General features: G+C 41.5%; 1 protein-coding gene across 5 annotated transcripts in view; it reads left to right on the top strand.

Annotated features, from left to right (window-relative positions):
- Positions 1-18242, top strand: part of map3k22 (mitogen-activated protein kinase kinase kinase 22) — a 42959-nt gene that overhangs the window by 4046 nt on the left and 20671 nt on the right. For 2 of the 5 annotated variants that reach the window (XM_035413732.1, XM_035413731.1), the window contains exons 2-5: positions 5126-5209; positions 6202-6246; positions 6592-6636; positions 15745-15854. In XM_035413732.1, the coding sequence (XP_035269623.1) occupies positions 5191-5209; positions 6202-6246; positions 6592-6636; positions 15745-15854 (219 nt within the window). In that variant the 5' untranslated portion in view covers positions 5126-5190. Of the gene's footprint in view, positions 1-5125; positions 5210-6201; positions 6247-6591; positions 6637-15744; positions 15855-17229; positions 18135-18242 lie in introns of all 5 variants that reach the window. The other 3 variants (XM_035413735.1, XM_035413734.1, XM_035413733.1) reach the window with 3 other exon arrangements.

Consider the following 18242-nt stretch of genomic DNA (forward strand, 5'->3'; position numbering starts at 1 on the left):
GGGGGTAATGGAAAATGTGTGGCGACAGCCGGTGGCAGTGCAGAAGACACCACTAATTCAGGAACGCAACTGTTTTTAACCCTGGGAAAATCACCCTTCAGTGTGAAGGAAATACCACGAAGTGGCTGATGAAGAAGATAGATACATTTTCAGTGTTGCAAAATATGCATCAGTCAGATCTCCTTTGCTACTGAAGAGTCAACTAGCGCTAGGCTATTTGGTCCCCTCAGCTGATCTAGCTATAGGGTTTGGAAGAACATGTGTAGGCACACGTTATCTATGGGCTTCTAGCAGCAGCACCAACAGATGCTCCCTGATGTCAAGGTCTTGGTTCGTGAGCAGGGGGGGGAATGGAGGGGGTCCCACCGCTCCCGTGGTACGGTGTCTGTGTCAGTGCTGAGGTCAATGCCTGCCATCCCTGTGGACTTCCAGATAGGATGAGATCTTGTCTCACTTCCCAGAAAGAGTCATTATAACCCCTGGTTCATCCGGAATGGCCACAGGGCAGTCAGTGGTGGCAGTAGGAGTCATTCATGCTCAGACAGGTCTGGCGTTTTCATTTGAAGCTCACTGTCAAGCACACAATACTGCATCATATCATTGGCAGCATATTTCATTTGTCTGTGCTTCTGACTGTTGGGTATATTAGTGTGCTCTAGTGCTGGGTAATCAAGCCTGGAGTGAACCCAGTGTTCTTCAGCATGGGCAGGATGTTAGATAACACCGCTGTTGCAGCCGAGATAAGCATGTTTGTAAACACATCGATGATGAAATTGCTGAGTTGCAGCCGAGCCCAGATGGCTTGGTAGGCAGGTGGATTCGATGCAGCATGAATTCATCGCTGCTGTCTTAGTCATCGACTGCGTTGAGTAAAATGGCTAACTGTAGTGTCTTGGACCTGTAATGCCAGTGTATCAGTCATACTTTGCCCATGTCATATGTCATATAATGCTGTCATCACAACTGCACTCTGTCAGCACTGCCTGATGCACAAGTCCCCAGTGCAGAGCCACACAGTGTTGTTCTCTCTATGACCATTCTCCTCTTCTTTGATTGGCTCAGAAGCATTGTGCGGTCTCCTCTGGACTCAGCGGGCCTCCCCGCTTACACCCTGACCCTCTCTCCTTTAGCGTAGCCTCTGAGAAGTGGCCTCTATGCCCTCTGTCCACATTTCCTGGGTAGTTTGGAATTGTGGCTACAATCTGTACTCCAGTTGTGCTGGCTGTCTCATGTGTAAACTCTATGCAGCATTGTAACATTTCAAGACTGAATGGCCTTTCTGTGTTTTGTTTTTTCTGTTGTCTTTCTCGTCACACGACCACAAAACAAAACATACTTAGGGAACAACCATATACACTGGTGGAATGGTCTGGTGCCAGAAGTGGATGTGATCTACTCTACTGTAAAGTCAGTTTGTGTGTGATTGTTTGTGGGTGTGTGTGCATGTGTGGATGTGCGTGCATGTCTGCACACGCACATGTTCATGAGTGGGCGTATACTGTTGTAGTTCTGCGCTTTTTCAAATATTCTGTGGAAGCCTGCTAAGTAGAATCATCTGAGACAGATATTGCAACTCTGTGTGCAACATGTTATTTGATCTAATTTGCTGTTGTTTCCATGGTTTCATTTCAAACGTAGCATTTTCCTCTGCTGAAGGAGTGACGTCAGGACCTTTCCCCCGAGGGTCCAAGGTTTAATCTAAACATGAGGTCATACTCTAAAGAGCCGCAGCTGCATGCAGGCTTCTCTCTCCTGAGTGAGAGTGATACTGTGTCTAAAGTTCTTTTTAGCTTTCTACTAAATCAGAAAACCAAACCAAATATGTTTAATTTTAAAATAATTACTTGCATGCATGGTGGTTGTTTGGGCATAGTTGGAAACTAGTTCAAGGTAAATTCTTCACTGATATCCTGAAGTAAATTCTCTTGCAACAAGTGGGCAATGCGTTGTTCAGATTGCCAAGCAGAGACCGTTTGGGTGTTCAAGTCAAGGCCTGATGGACTGATAATTATAACTAGTAATGATATATCTTTATGCGCTTGTTGGTGATATTTGAACCATGGTAGGTACTTATCTCTCCGGAATGGAGATAGAAATGCCTGTAAATGGTAGATTGTTGGTACTGTGTCTTTGGGGTATATCAGCTGAAATTAAAGCTGCTGAATTACCTTGAAAAGCACTCTGTTTAGAAAAATGAGCTTCATAAATCTTCACATTCAGAGTATTTTCTCTTTTGGTTGTAGCTGTAATTACAGGGTGTTTATTTTAAAACCTGAAATACTTGGGCCTCGTGGACATGGCTGACGCAAACAGCACATTGTCATTTCTTGTTTCTCCCTTAAGAGAATTAGTAGTTTGTGATTAATTTATGAATTAATATTAATAATGGCTGTGTGTTTCATTGGCTTTGGGTGACCCTGTCAGGCCACGTTTTCACAGGGAACGAAGGGCTACGAGCAGCCAGCGCAACGCGATACGGTCTGATGTACGATGAACGGGTCCGTCTCAGTGCGCGCCTGCCAAGAATAGCTTTGAGCGTCGGACCGGTGATCTGTCGAAGACGAGCTCGTCCGCGCGGCGGGCTGAGTATCTGACAGATGGCTCGTCTGCCACCCCGCTGGCACAGGCAGCGGGGTGAACAAATAAAGCGCGCGCGGCATCCAGACCGCTCGCCGCGCTGGTGTGGTATTTGGCAAGCGGCAGGCTAGACCACCTGTCCCGCATTGTGTTTCTGTGCTGGTGCCCCACAGTTTTTTTTCACTGTGGGCTAATAACTAAGTTTTAGCTGTGTTGACCCCAAATGAAGCAGTGTTGGTTAAAAACCCTCCTCTGAAGTTATACTGGGAACTGCTCTTGTATGCAAATGCCACACTTTTAAAAGGGCCTGTATTCAATCAACATTTGCCCTTAATGCTGGCTTCCAAGCATTGCATGACTTTTCTTCACAAACTGAGTTCGACAACTTCGTTTTAGAGATTGCTGCACTCGCCAAAATGTTTGTGAAGGAAAAAAGCTTTTTATTGCTTTTGGTTATTAGTCAAAGTTAAGGACAAATTTTGGAGGACCAGCCAAGGATGTGTTTGCTGGCCTTTACAGTAGATAGTACCTTAAGCATTATCAATGATACACACAGTGTGTTTAATGGCTGCACTGCAGCAACTAAAATTGCATACTTTTCCTTGTTCAAAATAGATATGGTTTCATGCACAACCACACTATGGTGGTGGAGACTGATTACTGTGTGAAGCTGTGCTTAGATGAGAAGGTACCGCCAGCTGTAGGGATTAGCGCCGGCCATGCTAACGTGTCCTTAGCTGTGACTGTAGCCGGCCCTCGCTGAGTTTTGGGACTTCTATAACCCCTGTCTTGTGTGTTCCTCCGTGGGGCGCTGTTATTGCCCTGTTTGTTGTCGCAGGCGACGAACCCTTTGGCATGTCCTCTGGAAACTTTCAGCAAGCCTCTGTGGCAGCGTCGAGAGATCTCCGGACATTTTTTCCCGCTGACTGTTTGGGGGAAACCCACAGACACGTGCGCAAACACGCATTTTAAAATCAAGCAGCTTAATAAAACTCAGAGAGTTTTGGGAGAAGCCTTGCTTTCAGGGCCCCGCCAGAGTCGTATTTCAGCTCTGAGCAGCTGCGTTACTGATGTACAGAGGAAACTCTGCAGCAGGCCCCAATCTGTCGATGGGCGTGGTCCTACTTTCTCATTTTCGGTTGTGAAATGCTGTACAGAGTCACTGTTTAACAGCGTCGTTTAAATCAGTTTGACTTTGAGAATTTTTCTCGCATTAGAAGGACAAAAACATGATTATGTTTACACTTTCTTATAATAGTTAGCATATGCGTGTTGTTATGGTTACATTTTTTGCCTTATAAAGTATTTTCCTGTTGCTGTAGTTAAAAAAAACAGTGACAGTAATGGTTCATTGGTTCTGTTCCATTAATGCTGTGTCATCATGCAGAAAGATACTTTTAGATATCTGCTTTCCATAACTAAAGTTGATTTTGAAAACAGTACTAGGAACGGTATTTAGGTTAAGGGGTAAATTAGTTGTGCAGATTGGATAGAGACAAACTCATGTATTTGTGACAGTGCATGCTCAGTTGATTTGACAACAGCCGCTGTCTTTCCTTCAAAAATAAAATTATCCATTTACTGCAATGTGTAATTTTCTCTAGATTATAACCAAATACATATTTATTATGCAAGTGTCATACTTTAAAATGAGATTTTACAATGAAATTAAATTTATAGCTCGAAAACACATCTTTTTTTAGATTTTTTGCAAACAAATACTGGGCTTTGCTTTCAGTGAAATCAGAAAGCAGTAAAGTTTTTTTATTTACATTTTATGTCAGAGCTGCAATGCTAGCTCGCTAACAAGAATTTGAAAGGCACAAGAGAAAATTTGAATAACTTTGCTTTTGAGAAACTATAATTGCCTTGCTGCGCTCGGTGTCTACTGCAGGCATTTGCATTGTTCTGGGAGCAGGACTGTTATAAATGAAAGAAAACTGTGCTCTTTGTTTTATCTCTTTCATATGTCAACATGTAGGATTCATTTGTGGATCCCCGCATCTGTGGCAGTGACAGCCCCTCTTTCTCTATTAAAGAGCTGCCATATCGCGCTGCACTTTTGTGGCTCCCTTTGAAGGGTTTGCGGTCTCCACCTATTGCATTCGGTTGCGATCTGCCAGCTCCCCCTTGCATTATGGGCGAATAATCTCTCAAGGGCAAAATGCTCTGCCATCATCAAAGACTGAAATTTCTCTAGAGGCAGACAGACTCATTCTCAGAATGCCACTGTGCAGTCAGTCAAAGACTGAACCATTGATGATATTGTGCAAATACTTTTAGCCTAGCTCATTTTATTTGTCTCTGCTAACATCCCGTATTGAAAATGTAAGTGAGAATGAAAATAACCCAATACTAGCCGAATCATAATGGTTGACCTTGACCCCTTTAACTGTCTAATTGTCTACTCAGCCAAATGGTAGACCGCATTTGATTTAAAAGCTTGTGAGACCGTTGAAGGGTTTATTTTTTTTTTAAGGTACGCTGCTTCGTTTTCACCTGTCAAAAACCTCGTTTATCGCTCTGAAAGGTGTCGTTTCCCTCCCAGGGTGAGCTGCCTGCCGAGCGAGTGAAGTCGAACGCTGCGCTCGGGTTCATCACGGTCACTTCCTGATGATGACAGTAAACATGGGTGAGTAACAGGAGAACACGGCACCCCCCCGCCCCACCCCCACCCCCGTACCAGAACACCCCAGCATCTGCGCGCACACTTCCTGTCAGCTTGGTGACTGGAGGGAGCAGCACTTCAGACAGATTCTACACCACGCTTCTTGCCCCCCTGTGGATGTGACAATCTGGAGTAGGGGGATTGCATGCATTTGCATATTAATGAGTTTTATTTGCAAGCAGCATTAATAAAGATAGTTGAACAATAGCAAAATTTGCATGCCAAATATACATTTGTGCTTATATAATGAGAGGATATTGTTTCTTGCGTACCTCCAGACTGATTGAATAATAATTCCTGTGAAGGCATTAGCTGTGTTTGATAAGAGCAAATGCAAGTGTGCATGCATGCTGGGAATCTGGACAGAAGGTGTTCCAGGTGGCTGCTGTTTTGCCCTCTCAGTCAGTGCTGAAGTGTGAAACAGGATGGGGATTTAACACACACACACACACACACACACACCTACCTCGAAGCGAATTTCAAAACTAATTGCAAGGTCTTCCTTCCAAGCAGTGACATGTTGTGATATGAGGAACAGTACTGAGCATGCCCACCGCACCAGCATACATGTTGTCACATTCTCAGCCTCTCTGAACAGAAGGGGAAGTAGATGCTCTCAAATGGTATTTGCATTTAAAATGACTTAAGCAACAGAGGGCCTGCAACACACAATGAGCACTTCCGTACCATGTAATTAATTCGTGCCTCTTTGCTCAGCAGTGAAGTTTTGCTATTGTTGCAGTTACAAATTCATGAGACAAGCAGTCACAGTTTAATTAAAGTGCAAGTAGACCAGATACATCATATTCAGGTTTGAAGATACAGTTTCTACAACTATTTTGGCTTCATGAGAAGCCACACATTTATATCGAGAATCCACTCAGCGCTACAGTTTGGCTTTTTTAGTGAGCGGCCATTCTTATAGGCATTTAATATTATCGTATTGGTGTCCCTAGGTCCCACCACACAGAGCGTCCCCTCACTCACACACACACAAACAGGTCAGTATAGCTTTATATGGTCTACTGCATCATCATATCAGCATGAACTAACATTCTGAACAGCCTACTGTAAATGAACAGTCACACATTTGAAAGATATGCTTGTATATGATATGCTTCCTTGAAAACATGCATGAGTTATGCTTATATATCTCCTTTGCCTTGCAGTTTAGGCACCATTTTGAGGAAATGAGGGTAGAAAAGTAATGAAAGCTCAGCTATTTCACTCTTCCCTTGCCACCTCTGAGTAAAAGCATTAAGGTCACCCACTGTCTCCTGCTTCACTGACTGGTTTATGGTTAGTGTCATGTGTGCAATATGACCAGGTCTTCCTCTGTTTGACAGAAGAGGGTTTTCCCACTGGTCCAGGACAACACCGAAACTCACAAGGTAGGAGTCGTCATCTGTGATTGCTACATTGGTAACATTGGCAACATCTCACCCATGAATACCACTGAGGTGCACTCTCACCACTCTTAAACTGGTGTACATTTAATAAATGAGAGTTAGGTCTTCTGAAATTTTCTGTAATGTATATATCTGGAATACAGTCAGACTGTTTTCACGTAGCCATCCTGGTTGGGGTGCCATACACCTTTGTAATGCTGCTCTTTTGCACTGACAGGAGTTGTCAAACTACTCTTTGGAAAGGATACGAAGGGAATATCAAAATACACACTTAATATTATTTGATGTGAATTTTAGATATCATTGAACATAACTCCCCATACTGCTCTGAACATTTGTTTACAAACGCAAAAAAATATAAACTGTAAATTGAAAACGAAATCTGCTTTGACAACATAAACCAAAATGTGGTTGAAATAGCTTTAGAAAATGGCTTTACCTTGAAATGTATTCTTGTCCGCATTATAAGGAGTTGTAAGGAAACAGGAACAATAGTTTTATGTTTTTTATAGTTTCCTCTTCACACAGTAGCCAAAAGCATAAACTGTACGCCACAGTTCTCTTTCAGTGGTTTCCAGATGAGCACATAGGCTTCCCTGTCCTCTAGCAGTCAGAACACATTTGGCCTAATTGATCCATCTGGATGCCATTGCAGTGTGTCACTGACCATTAGGAAATACCCAGCATCTTCATTCAACACTCTCTTTGGCAAAACAAGACCTTCCCCTGAAACATTCCCCTGAAACATTCTCTTTTTCAGCGGCTCCAACCCGCGAAAGGGTCATACTCCAGTTGCGCATCCTCGAAATAGAAACAAATAGGCATTCAAAGCAAGCAATCACCGACTTGTGACGTCGGTTACGTTTTAAAGGACGAGACTAAGCACAGGGATCTCTCAGCAGTGAGGGAAATCTGGAACATTATTACGTTAGCTCAAGCTCACATGATTGCTATTAAAATTCTGAGATAGTGGGTTATTGGATACTTGTATGTACTTCTATCCTCGCAGTGCCTCTTTGCCAGCGCTTAGTGGGTTTCACTGCATAAGGGAAAGAATGCTAGCAGGAGGTCTTATTTACACTTGTGTGGGTGTTTGAATTAGAATGAGTAGATGGGGCTTAGTGTCTAGTCCCAGGGTAGCGGCCTGGCAGGCTCACGCCATGGGGGTGATGTAATGCCTTAATTTACTGCCTCCCGTCGCAGTCACACCACACTTTTCCCACACAGGGGCCCTGCTGTTTGTTTTGTATCCTTGGCTGCTGACGTCCCGGAGAAGTGCGAGCGAGGGGTCGCGGCCTGCTTCCCTTTCCAGGGGGAGGGGTGAGGGGGAGAGGGGGGCACCGATGGCCCGTCTGTGTTTGTGTTTAAGGCAGGGAGTTCTTATTTTGGGCAAACCAGCGTTACCCCGTGCTCTCATACGTACTTCTTGTTTTCCCAAATTCTTGTTCTGTACCACGTTGCGTTGGGGGATCAAAGCATCTTGAAATGGTTGATTGCCCTTAAAATCCTAATGGACTTTCTGTCAACAATGTTCTCATTTTCTTTCATGTGTGGGGGCTTGCATCTGATGTCCAAGCCAGGAGATGGTACAGCACTTATTAAAGCCATGGGAAGCACTGACTAAATTGCTGAACATCAAAGCTGTGGTTAATTTTGAAGCTGCGAGGCTAATATTTGTTCGCTCGCTTGCTAGACGTCTTATCGTAGTATTCCAAGAGCAGATGAACCTTTTTGTAGCTATGAAGTAACTCATGTGACATTATTGATTGATTGGCTGTTTCTTTTCATTCATTCATGCGTTTGTTTACCTACCATAGTTAAGTGTGCTACAGCTGTTTTTACCATTCCTTGCATTTTGCGTAGTTCCCCAAGATTTCGTGGCCTGATGATCACCCGCCAGCGTGGATCTAAAAAGAGACTGTTTTGCTGCCAGTTTCCACCCTTTAATCTCGACTCATTCAAATCAAAGCCAGCACTGAAGCACCCGGTTTCACTGAGACCACAACTCTTTGACTTGAACAATGGCGTGTCCCGGCTGCGTGTAAAACAAACCGGCTTTAGCCTCTTCAGCTATGCGCACCACCCTCTCGCTCGACCGAAATTAGAGCCGGATTAGGAGGAATGGCTCTCAGTTCCTCGCTTTTCCTGAGTCTCGGAGAATAGACCACCAAACACTAGACAGGCTGTCTCACACGTCGAGACAGAGGAGGAGCATTAATCTCATATACTATTCAGCTGCCAAACCTTCAACCCTGATGGTTTTGCTTACTTGGATGTTGTTTTTTTTTTAAATGTCATATTGTTTTCATCTGCAATTCAGAATCCTGAGTCGTTTTTTTTGTTTTCTTTTTTCTTTTTTAATTTATTGAATTTTTATTTCATCAGCAAGGTCGAACGAGAACAAATATTTCTTTTACAGTGACAGCCCGAATAACAGAGCAAGTAGGGACTGCATAGCTAATTCACTGTGGTCGGATGATTACGTGATTATGGCCCCAGATTGAGGGCCTCCTCTTTTCATAAATCCACGGTGTCTCTAATGACCGCGGTGAGCTTCGACCTTGGTCTACCGTCTCATCCAAAAGACTGAATCTCCCACTGCACAGTCTGCTTCGCTGCACTTCTGCGTTCATTTCCTACTTGGTCCAAAGAGGAGACTGCATTCTGCTGGTTCCTCCGAAGCAAATCTGTTTTCCCTGGAGCTATCCTGTCCGAGTACTTGCCAAGCCGAGTCCCAATCAGCTTCAAATGTTTGTGAAACAGGACTCTGAACTGTTATGGCATGTATTCTATTCTTGTGTTCTTATTTTCATTGTGTGTATTCATTATGTAATATAGCCTGGAACCATTAATTAGCGAATGCAAGACATATACAGTATTATAGTTGTACACAACAGAAATAATTGTACAGTTGTTTCAAATTAGTTTTTTGGTCATGGTATGTGAACAGGATTGTATTGCTGAAATCCACTGAAGCATGTTCATAATGAGGACAGTGATTTTATGGAAAAGGTCGAGGGCTGTGTAACATGCTTGTAACTGATCGTTTGAGTGAGTTGAAAGGCTGTTTCTTTTTTTTAAAACTGTGAATAGGGCCCAATGCGTATTCATTGATTGTGAAATTGAGAAGGATTTTTATTTTGAAAAAGACAATTATTCAAGTGTCTGCATTAAGCAAAAATATCTTTCCATTTGAGTGTCATGTTGCATTCAAACCAAACACAATCCTTTTCAAAGAGCCTAAAAATGTTAAACGGTCATTAGTTATGTTAATTTTCTGAAAGCACAGCAGACTGTTTACAGGACGGGGTGAACTGTATGGTTGATGCAGTCAATTAGATATCACACATGTTTATATCAGGTTCATAATTTGTCAGGTCTGACCGATGAATGTAAGACTTGAACCTTGAAGAGGAAGGATAATGGAAAACAAATAGAATAGACATAAACTATTGTCATTACATGGTTTTGGTGACAGTGCTTTTTATATGCTATTGAATTCTATTTGTAATGTTGCATATCCTGTGCTGTTGGAACGGAGTCTGTCCCAATGGGGAAACTCCTCTGCCGCAGTTCCAGAGCAGTGCATTAAATGGGTTGATTGCATATGTATGTAAATGACTCCATGAAGGCTAAACGACTGCCAAAATGGGTTCTGTCATGGTCAGCAGCTTTGAAGACCATCGTGACAACAATGATAAATATCTTTAATCTGAAATGATTTTTTTGGGGGGTTTTTGTTATTTTTGAGTTTTCTCCTTTTGCCATTTTTGCTTCCCTTTTATTTCCTCATCAGCTAGAGCTGATAAAGTATAGGAAAGCTTCTAAATGATACATTTTAAGAAATGTGTAGCATGGCCGTGGTAATGGACCTGTAATCAGAGCCTTTCAGGGTTTATATCTCAGACGAGGCAAGTCTATCGCTCCCTTGAGCGAGGTACAGCTATAATATGTTATTTCAACTGCTTACACAAAGCAGTATGGGGTAGTGCAATTAAACTTGGACCACAAAAATTATTGTAATGTTATTATTGGACTATAAGACAAATAGTTTTCACAGAAGCCAACATGCATTCATGTTTCATTTAAATTTGGCCTACAATACAGGAAATTATCTTCTTTCTTGCAGTGCAATATCGGTGTGGGTGAATCTATTTGTTATTTTTTTAATGCTATATCTTCATGAATTTTACATAAGATGATTTAAAACTATATGTGATGGAAAATATGTTTATTTTATTTGTTACCCTGTTGGAAGCTTCTGGTGCCAATTTTGATTTTATTATAATAACTACATGCACTTTACAGCTGGAGTAAAGTACAGCAATTGACATTTCACCCACACAAGTTGCACTGTACACATGTAAATAATTAAGCTAAAGGGCTACTTTCAGAAAGGTTTGCTAAATTAACAAATTAACTTGTGTACAAATTATACACAAGTTCCTGTTAAACTTCAGTCCAGAGTCAAAAGCTTCCTCTAAAATTGCGTCATGTATCTAGCAATGAATTGCAGAGAAGACGTGCAGTCTTTGAGTGACATGTGCATGAGATTATTGATTATAGATGATGTAAATTATATCGTATTTATGTTACATAAAAACACAGTAACGACACAGAGAAAACTCTTTGCTGAAAGGCAACGAACCAGCATTGTAAGCCATTTTTTACACTCAAAATACTGTGGCCTAGGCACTGGGCTCTCCTACTACACAGCTTAGCGTGGGTGTAACTAGTAATCGACACTTCAGTTTAGCATCGCCTCCTCTCCGGTATTCCAGCAGACGGGCTCTCAGCACTTGTGCGGCAGCCTGCGCTGAACCCTGTGTGAACCCGGCACCTTCAATAAACAGGAGACTTTGTCGATCGGGCTGCCGTGCGCTGTGTCTGCTGCGCTCCTGGAGCGCGATCAAAGGCACCGCGTGCCCCGTCTGGGTCCGTGCAGAGCTGTCTGGGCAGAAACGAACAGCGTCACGGAGGTCCTGCAGACGGAGGAGAGATCCCCGTAATCTCAAAGAATGCAGCCCCTCCTGCAGGTGTTACTGTGGGAAAGGTGCGTTTTTTGGCTGGTCTAACATAGCTCTCACACTGAAACAATGAGGTGAATGACTTGTCAGTCATGCAGGAATAACCCAAATCAATAATTGGCTCAATTACAACCCCTTGGCACTAAAAATTTAAGTAATGGCTTTCTCAGTAGCTTTATTGCTGCCGCAGGAAGTGTCTAACACACATTTCATTTATTTTTTGGAATAAATATTTGTGTTTGTTTTATTATATCAACCTGACCTGAAAAGATAGATAGTAGGGGCTCACTAACTGCTTAATGGGAAAAAAAGTTGCCCTGAAAGACTGTAAGAAGGAATATAAAAACCCTCTATGAACAGGGTGTCGTGATACTCTTGTAATTTTTAACCAGATTGCTTTGTTCTCTCTTAGCATCTCCATTGATTTATCGTTTAAAAAAAAATATTATTCACTTTGAAGTGATTAATGATCAGCTCCAAAGCTCATCTCTCTGTACTGGTTCTACCTCCAGCGAATCTTCAGATGAGACTACGCTTTGCATTATTTAAAGTTCCAGTGCTTTCATTAGATGTTTGTCATGCAGGGAGTGTGAAGACTAAACAGCTCGGGCTCTGGCTTTTAGCTGCCATTGTCATGTGAGTCAGTAATTGGAAGGGCCCTGTGGACGCCCAGAACCTGTGTCTCTGATCAGACATCCCATCTCCTAACTGCTCGCCTGACGCATGTCAATCAGTGTGCTGATCACTCGGCTGCATTCATGACAAAACAGAAAAAAGGATGTGCCGGTTGAGAGAGATCTTTTTTTTCTTATTTTTTAAAGAGTGTAGTCAATCCTTACTGGACAAAAAAAATGTTTCAGTGGATAAACAAAAATTTTTTACTTCTAAATAAAAATACTAAATAAATAAATAAATAAAATGTCACGGTGTCACGGATTGAAGTATAAAATTTAGGTTTATCCACTGAAACATTTTTTTCAGTGCTCTCTCCTAATATATTTTTTTACTTCATTCAGGGAAAGGAAAAGCAGAGAGGATTATAGATGGCATCACAGTACAGAAAGTGCCACAGTGGGGAATCGAACCCTCGTTTCTCTGGGGGATTAATATATGGACAGAGAGTCAGCTACCCTATGGACTGAGTCGAACAGTCTGATAATGGAGTCGAAGATAAAACTACTTTGGTTCACAAGCTTTGCGGTAGACCTACAAAAATGTATGCTGGTGAAAATGACTTGGGTTACGCTTGGCTAGCATGTATTTTGCTGTCACATAAACCTTTCATGCGAAGGGGATTTTTAATCCCGGTTTAAGGGATGGTTTCAATACTCCTCTGATCTTCCTAATATGGTTGTCCAACAGTGTTCTTAGTGAGTCCAAACTTATTTGCTCACATTTGGACACTTCTTTAAAAAACTATTTATATTCATCCAGCTCTGTTATATCAGGCAGAATTCTTTACTGTGCTGTCATGTACCTACAAGCACCCGTCTTCATGACATACATTCAAAATGTCTACATAACACGTGTCCATGTGAAGCAGATTTATGTAAACGTTAAAAGCTAGATTATCACTATGTGATGGATTCTTTTCTGAGTTCTTTCAAATCAGTATAATCTTTCTTCTGCTATTGAGAGGCATGGTTGTATGTGTACAGTATTATTGTGGCCACATTACAAGTTGTTTGCTATGCAGTGCAAAATGGCTATTCTTTTTGTTTTGTTCATTGGAATTTTTTTTAAACTAGGAAGATGTATATGTCAAATGGTCTGGCTAGATAGCACAGTTAACATCATTGGGTAGCAAAAAGGCTTACGCTTACGTGTCATACGCAGTCCAAAGACATGTTGGCTCCACGGCTCGCATGCAAAAGAGACATCCATCTCAATGTGATGACCCTGGTTAACTGAAGTTTAAATAAAAGAAGTGATTTGGTCAGCAAAACTACCTGACACATAAACACTGCTGTCACCGTACATAGCACATCCTCATTCTTGCGTAAGTGTCGTAACACGTTTCTTTCACTCCTTTTCACTCTCTTTTGACTGTACATTACGCCAAGTGCCATGCTTACACCCTTCCCCCCCTGAATTTTTCATCCACGCCTACTAATACCAGCCATTAATATTCATATAAAAACAATAATCCCCATAAAAAGTACAAGGAAGTGTGCAAAGAAATGACAGCTATTCCAACAAAATAACATTTTGCATATATTAAAATAATGTTGCTGCTTACTATGATCTTGTTTCATGCTTTTATATGTTAATGTTTCACATTGGTGAGTACATGTCCATGAACAGTTTAGAACATGAACCACTGAAATCTCAAACATGAACCAAAAGATGATATTATGACATTTTCAACCCAGTCTTTTATACTTTCATACTTTCATACTTTAATTGACCTGTTATTCAACTAAATGGGATCAAAACATATTTTATATACTGTGCATATATCTACCAGTCTCACCAGCATCATTTTTCAAGTCAGCCAATATAGGCGCAGGCATTTAAGTCACTTTAGACAACTTTAAACCTTTACTTTCCACTGTTGTAGTTGGTTATTTTCTTTTATTTTGTTTCACTGCTAAAGTAACCCTTACCCCACCTGCCTTGAGGAACTGGAAACTTGGCATCAAATACTGCCTGCCCTTAGCTGCCTCTGTGATTAATGAAGCAACATTTCTGGATAAATGGCTTCCTGAAAAATTAGATGCACACCCACTGATAAAAATAAAGATCAGAACTGTACTGTACTGCTTGTAAATTCAGAATACCATGTAACCCTCCACTCTTTCCTTTTTTTAGTATACTGTGTATAGTAAAGTAAGTATTGTGCTTTTATATTCTGTTAAGATTAAACTATTTTGTGGTAGTGATTTATCCTTTTTCCATGTCGGAATTACACCAATTTCTGTCTATTTTCTTTGCTGTGTGAATTTCACTGTGATTCCAAGCCAGTACAAAATATTTTGCACTTTTTCCTATCAAAAGTGCCAGTCGACACAGGATTGGACAGCTGTTTCGTGTAGTGAGGTGAGATCACCCCAGCCTGTCCAACTGGATGCAATCCCAGAATACATCCAAACAGAGGGATAACGTTTACACAACAGTGCTGTAGGTCACATCGGAGCGCGCGGCATTAGCGACGTGACAATAAGGAGCAGCAGATGTTTCAAACGGTCCGTGCATTGCTTCTCCTGCTCCGTGGCCGTTTCTGTTTTCGTTAAGATCGCCTTTTTAGCACGGTGTTGGAAGAAAGGCAGACACGTGTAGTGCTGCGGAGCACAATATGTAGATGTATCCATGGTGCCCCGACTCACAACATCAGCACATTCCCAGATTTGCCCCAAGGGTGAAGCGTGCGGGACCGTTACAGTATACTGGAGGGAAACGGGCAGGTGGAACACATTCTCCAGCTCCTCAGTAATGGCCACAGATAAAGCAGACCGTAACATGGGCAGAGCAGGGTTTCTGACTGGGGACTAAGGAGGAATACCACTGAAGGGAGGCGCTCCTTGGGCCACATCACACTGACGCTTTACACTTAGAAATGACCCAGAGCTTTTGTGTGTACATATATATATACATATATTAACAATTTTTGCGTTGACCTACACAAGTATTCTGCATTGCCACTTTTGGTTCCTAGACTGATTTTTCACTTTCCAGGGGGCAAAATAATGGATATAAGCAGAAAATGAAGACTATTTAGCCTAATTCCTTCTTACCACGGATGAATGAGTTACACCAATTTTAGTCCCATACAAGAAAAGTAATAACTGTTTGAATGCCATTTTTTCTTTAGGTGGTTGACACAATTTTGCAAAAATATTAAGTCATACATGAAACCAGATAATCATTTTTTAGTTTTTTCAGCCTTATGTAACTCCTAATAAAAAAAATGGTGCATGTCTACAAAAGATACACCACAGTTTTAGCTAGGTTTTGTTTAATCAAAAATTCTGCCTGAAACAGCTAAGCTTGAATGAGTGATGACAGTAATAGCCTGTATCCCCCATTTTAGTCCAGGCTTGACCAGGTTTAAATCTATCCATAGATGAGGTCGAGGCACTCAACTCCATCATGATGGACCTGGCTGCCCTGGGTCGTCGCTGTGTTCAGCTCAACAACAGCAAGCCCAAGAATAAGTCTCTGCTCTTTAAACAGGTACAGTATGACCCTACCTATCCGCTATCCACTGTAACTGGTGGTGCTAAACCTGGACTACTAAGACACTGCTTGTACTTTTGACTATGTTGGGACCTTGATGACAGGAAGCATTGTTGAAGCAGTTGCTACCCATGCATTCTCACTGTTAATGGACCCTGCAGATCATAGAATTCTGTTAAAGTGAGGTTAGATCCTACATCCTACAGGCAATAGAGTGTTACAGTTTGTAGTCCTAAATCCCAGAAGTAACTTTGCATTTTTGAGGTTCCCTCTGCAGATTTCCAATGCTTTTTTCCCATTGGGATTTTGTTTTCTGCCAAAAATAAGGTCTGTGGTTAACGTAAGCCTAAGAGAGTTTAAAGTTTTAAAGATAAATTACACCCATTGATATCTCAACCGTGGATTTCGAAACTGTTGTGTGCTTTAAAAAAATAAGTTCCTAAAAAGTTGCTATATTGAAACTACAACGGCCATCGCATGCAGGTGGGCTAGTCTGGAAACTTGAACGGCGGTTGCGTATGGGAAAAAAAGTATTGGAAATCTGCCGAGGGAACCCATGGTGGAACAAATGTCCGGGTTGGCCTACAGAAAGTCATCATCACTGTAACGGTCTATTAATGACGTAGCTCGAGATATATGGCTTATGAGGATCTGAGTATACTAGAGCTGATGAAATCATCAGTGCTGTCTTCACAGTTGCAGGTATCTATGGTTGTGAAACTTTCACTTCAGTTTTTCAGTTTTTTCTTCACAGAAGTTATAAACCCTGTTTTAAGCATGCTTCTACATTTTAATAAAGATACTTGAGAGATTAGGCTCTGGCTCCAAATGAAACATACTTGCTTTTGAATAACTTTATTGTTTAGGGGCTAAAAAAGAAAAAAGGTACAAATATTAGTATTATTATACAACATGCTTTGTTCTATGTTATCCAGATGTGCTAGCGTACCTTTGATTATGTTGTTATTACAGTAGTTTAACTGATAATTACTCCAAGCAACTGTGTACATTGACCTATGTCATGGAATTAATTTAAGGGCTCAACAATGTGTTGATACCCTGATAGATAAATCTATCAGATTTCTTATTTAAAAGTAAAAAAATTCACATTAATGCAGTAAAACTAATTGTGACTATAGTAAGTAGTGTAAATGTCTGTCCTTGGTTGGCCTGTAACAATCCTCTCAGTTGAACAGATTTATACAGAGCACTGTTGAAAGTGTGTTATATGAGGCAACTTGGGGATTTCGTATCTTCTGCTTTGTTATGACCCGGCTATGTTACACAAAGCTGGTTATATATTCCCCTGGCTTTCCTGATGTTTGCTCATACACTCCCTTGTCCCCTGAGTATTGTGTGCTGCTCTATTCAGACTGCAGCCATTCAGTGCACTACATAGAAACCACAAGACAAATAACTCCTCACCCAGAGAGAGATAAAACAGCCAAGCCCCTCTATTCCTCTCAGCACTGACCCACAAAAGCCAAGAAAGAAATGTGTCAACCCAGCCTAGCAAGTAAGCAATAGGGAATTGTGATCGCCTTGCATTTCATGTCTATAAGCATGCTATAAAGTTGCTTGATTTTTTTCAGCGGTGTCCTTAAGCTAGTAGCATAAAGCGTAGCCTCGCACATCCTGTCTGGACTGGCTCTCCAATCCAGTGACCGAGTGGTTTCTTTCGCTCTGTATCCCTGGGTTTCGCTGCTTTCTTGTTCTGTGCTGGCTGTGGAATGATGATTGGGCTGCGCTTGACTAAAAAAGGACAAGCTGCGCTTACTGTGTTACGTAAACCTACGGAGGTGACATGGGCGGTCCTGGTGTGAGTCCGCTTCCCTTATTGCTGGGACACAGCCTTCGGTAAACCAACAAAACCTGAGCGCCCAGCCTCAGACATGATATCAGTCTGCATTACTTCCTGTCATAATGACCACATGGAATTTATGTTTTTTTCACCGATTGCCGTCATAAAAAGCACTTCGGTATTTTCAGCCCACAGAAATCAGTAATGTCCTTTTTTTTGGTCGCTACATGACTAATGAAGCCCATGTTTTGAGTTGTCCTTACAGTATATGCATTGTTTTGGTGTTACTGGTTTTATGTGTAATTTTTGAGCATGAGTATTGTATTAAATCCATGTAAATAAAAACAGTTCATATTTCACAGTTTTATATAGTACAGATCACATTGACAGTTCCCACTTTGCTCTATTCATTTTCTGAGAATGTGTTTATTCTTATTTGAGAGAAACAGAAAGTCAACACTCCCCAGCTTTGAAAGGTACACCATCATCACATGTTGATATTATTAACAAAGATTTATTTAAAAATAAATGTTGACTTATCTACATTGTGTTCATCTTCACATTATACATTAATTCATGTTCCA

The sequence above is a fragment of the Anguilla anguilla genome, chromosome 4, assembly GCF_013347855.1.
Source record: "Anguilla anguilla isolate fAngAng1 chromosome 4, fAngAng1.pri, whole genome shotgun sequence".
Lineage (NCBI taxonomy): Eukaryota > Metazoa > Chordata > Actinopteri > Anguilliformes > Anguillidae > Anguilla > Anguilla anguilla.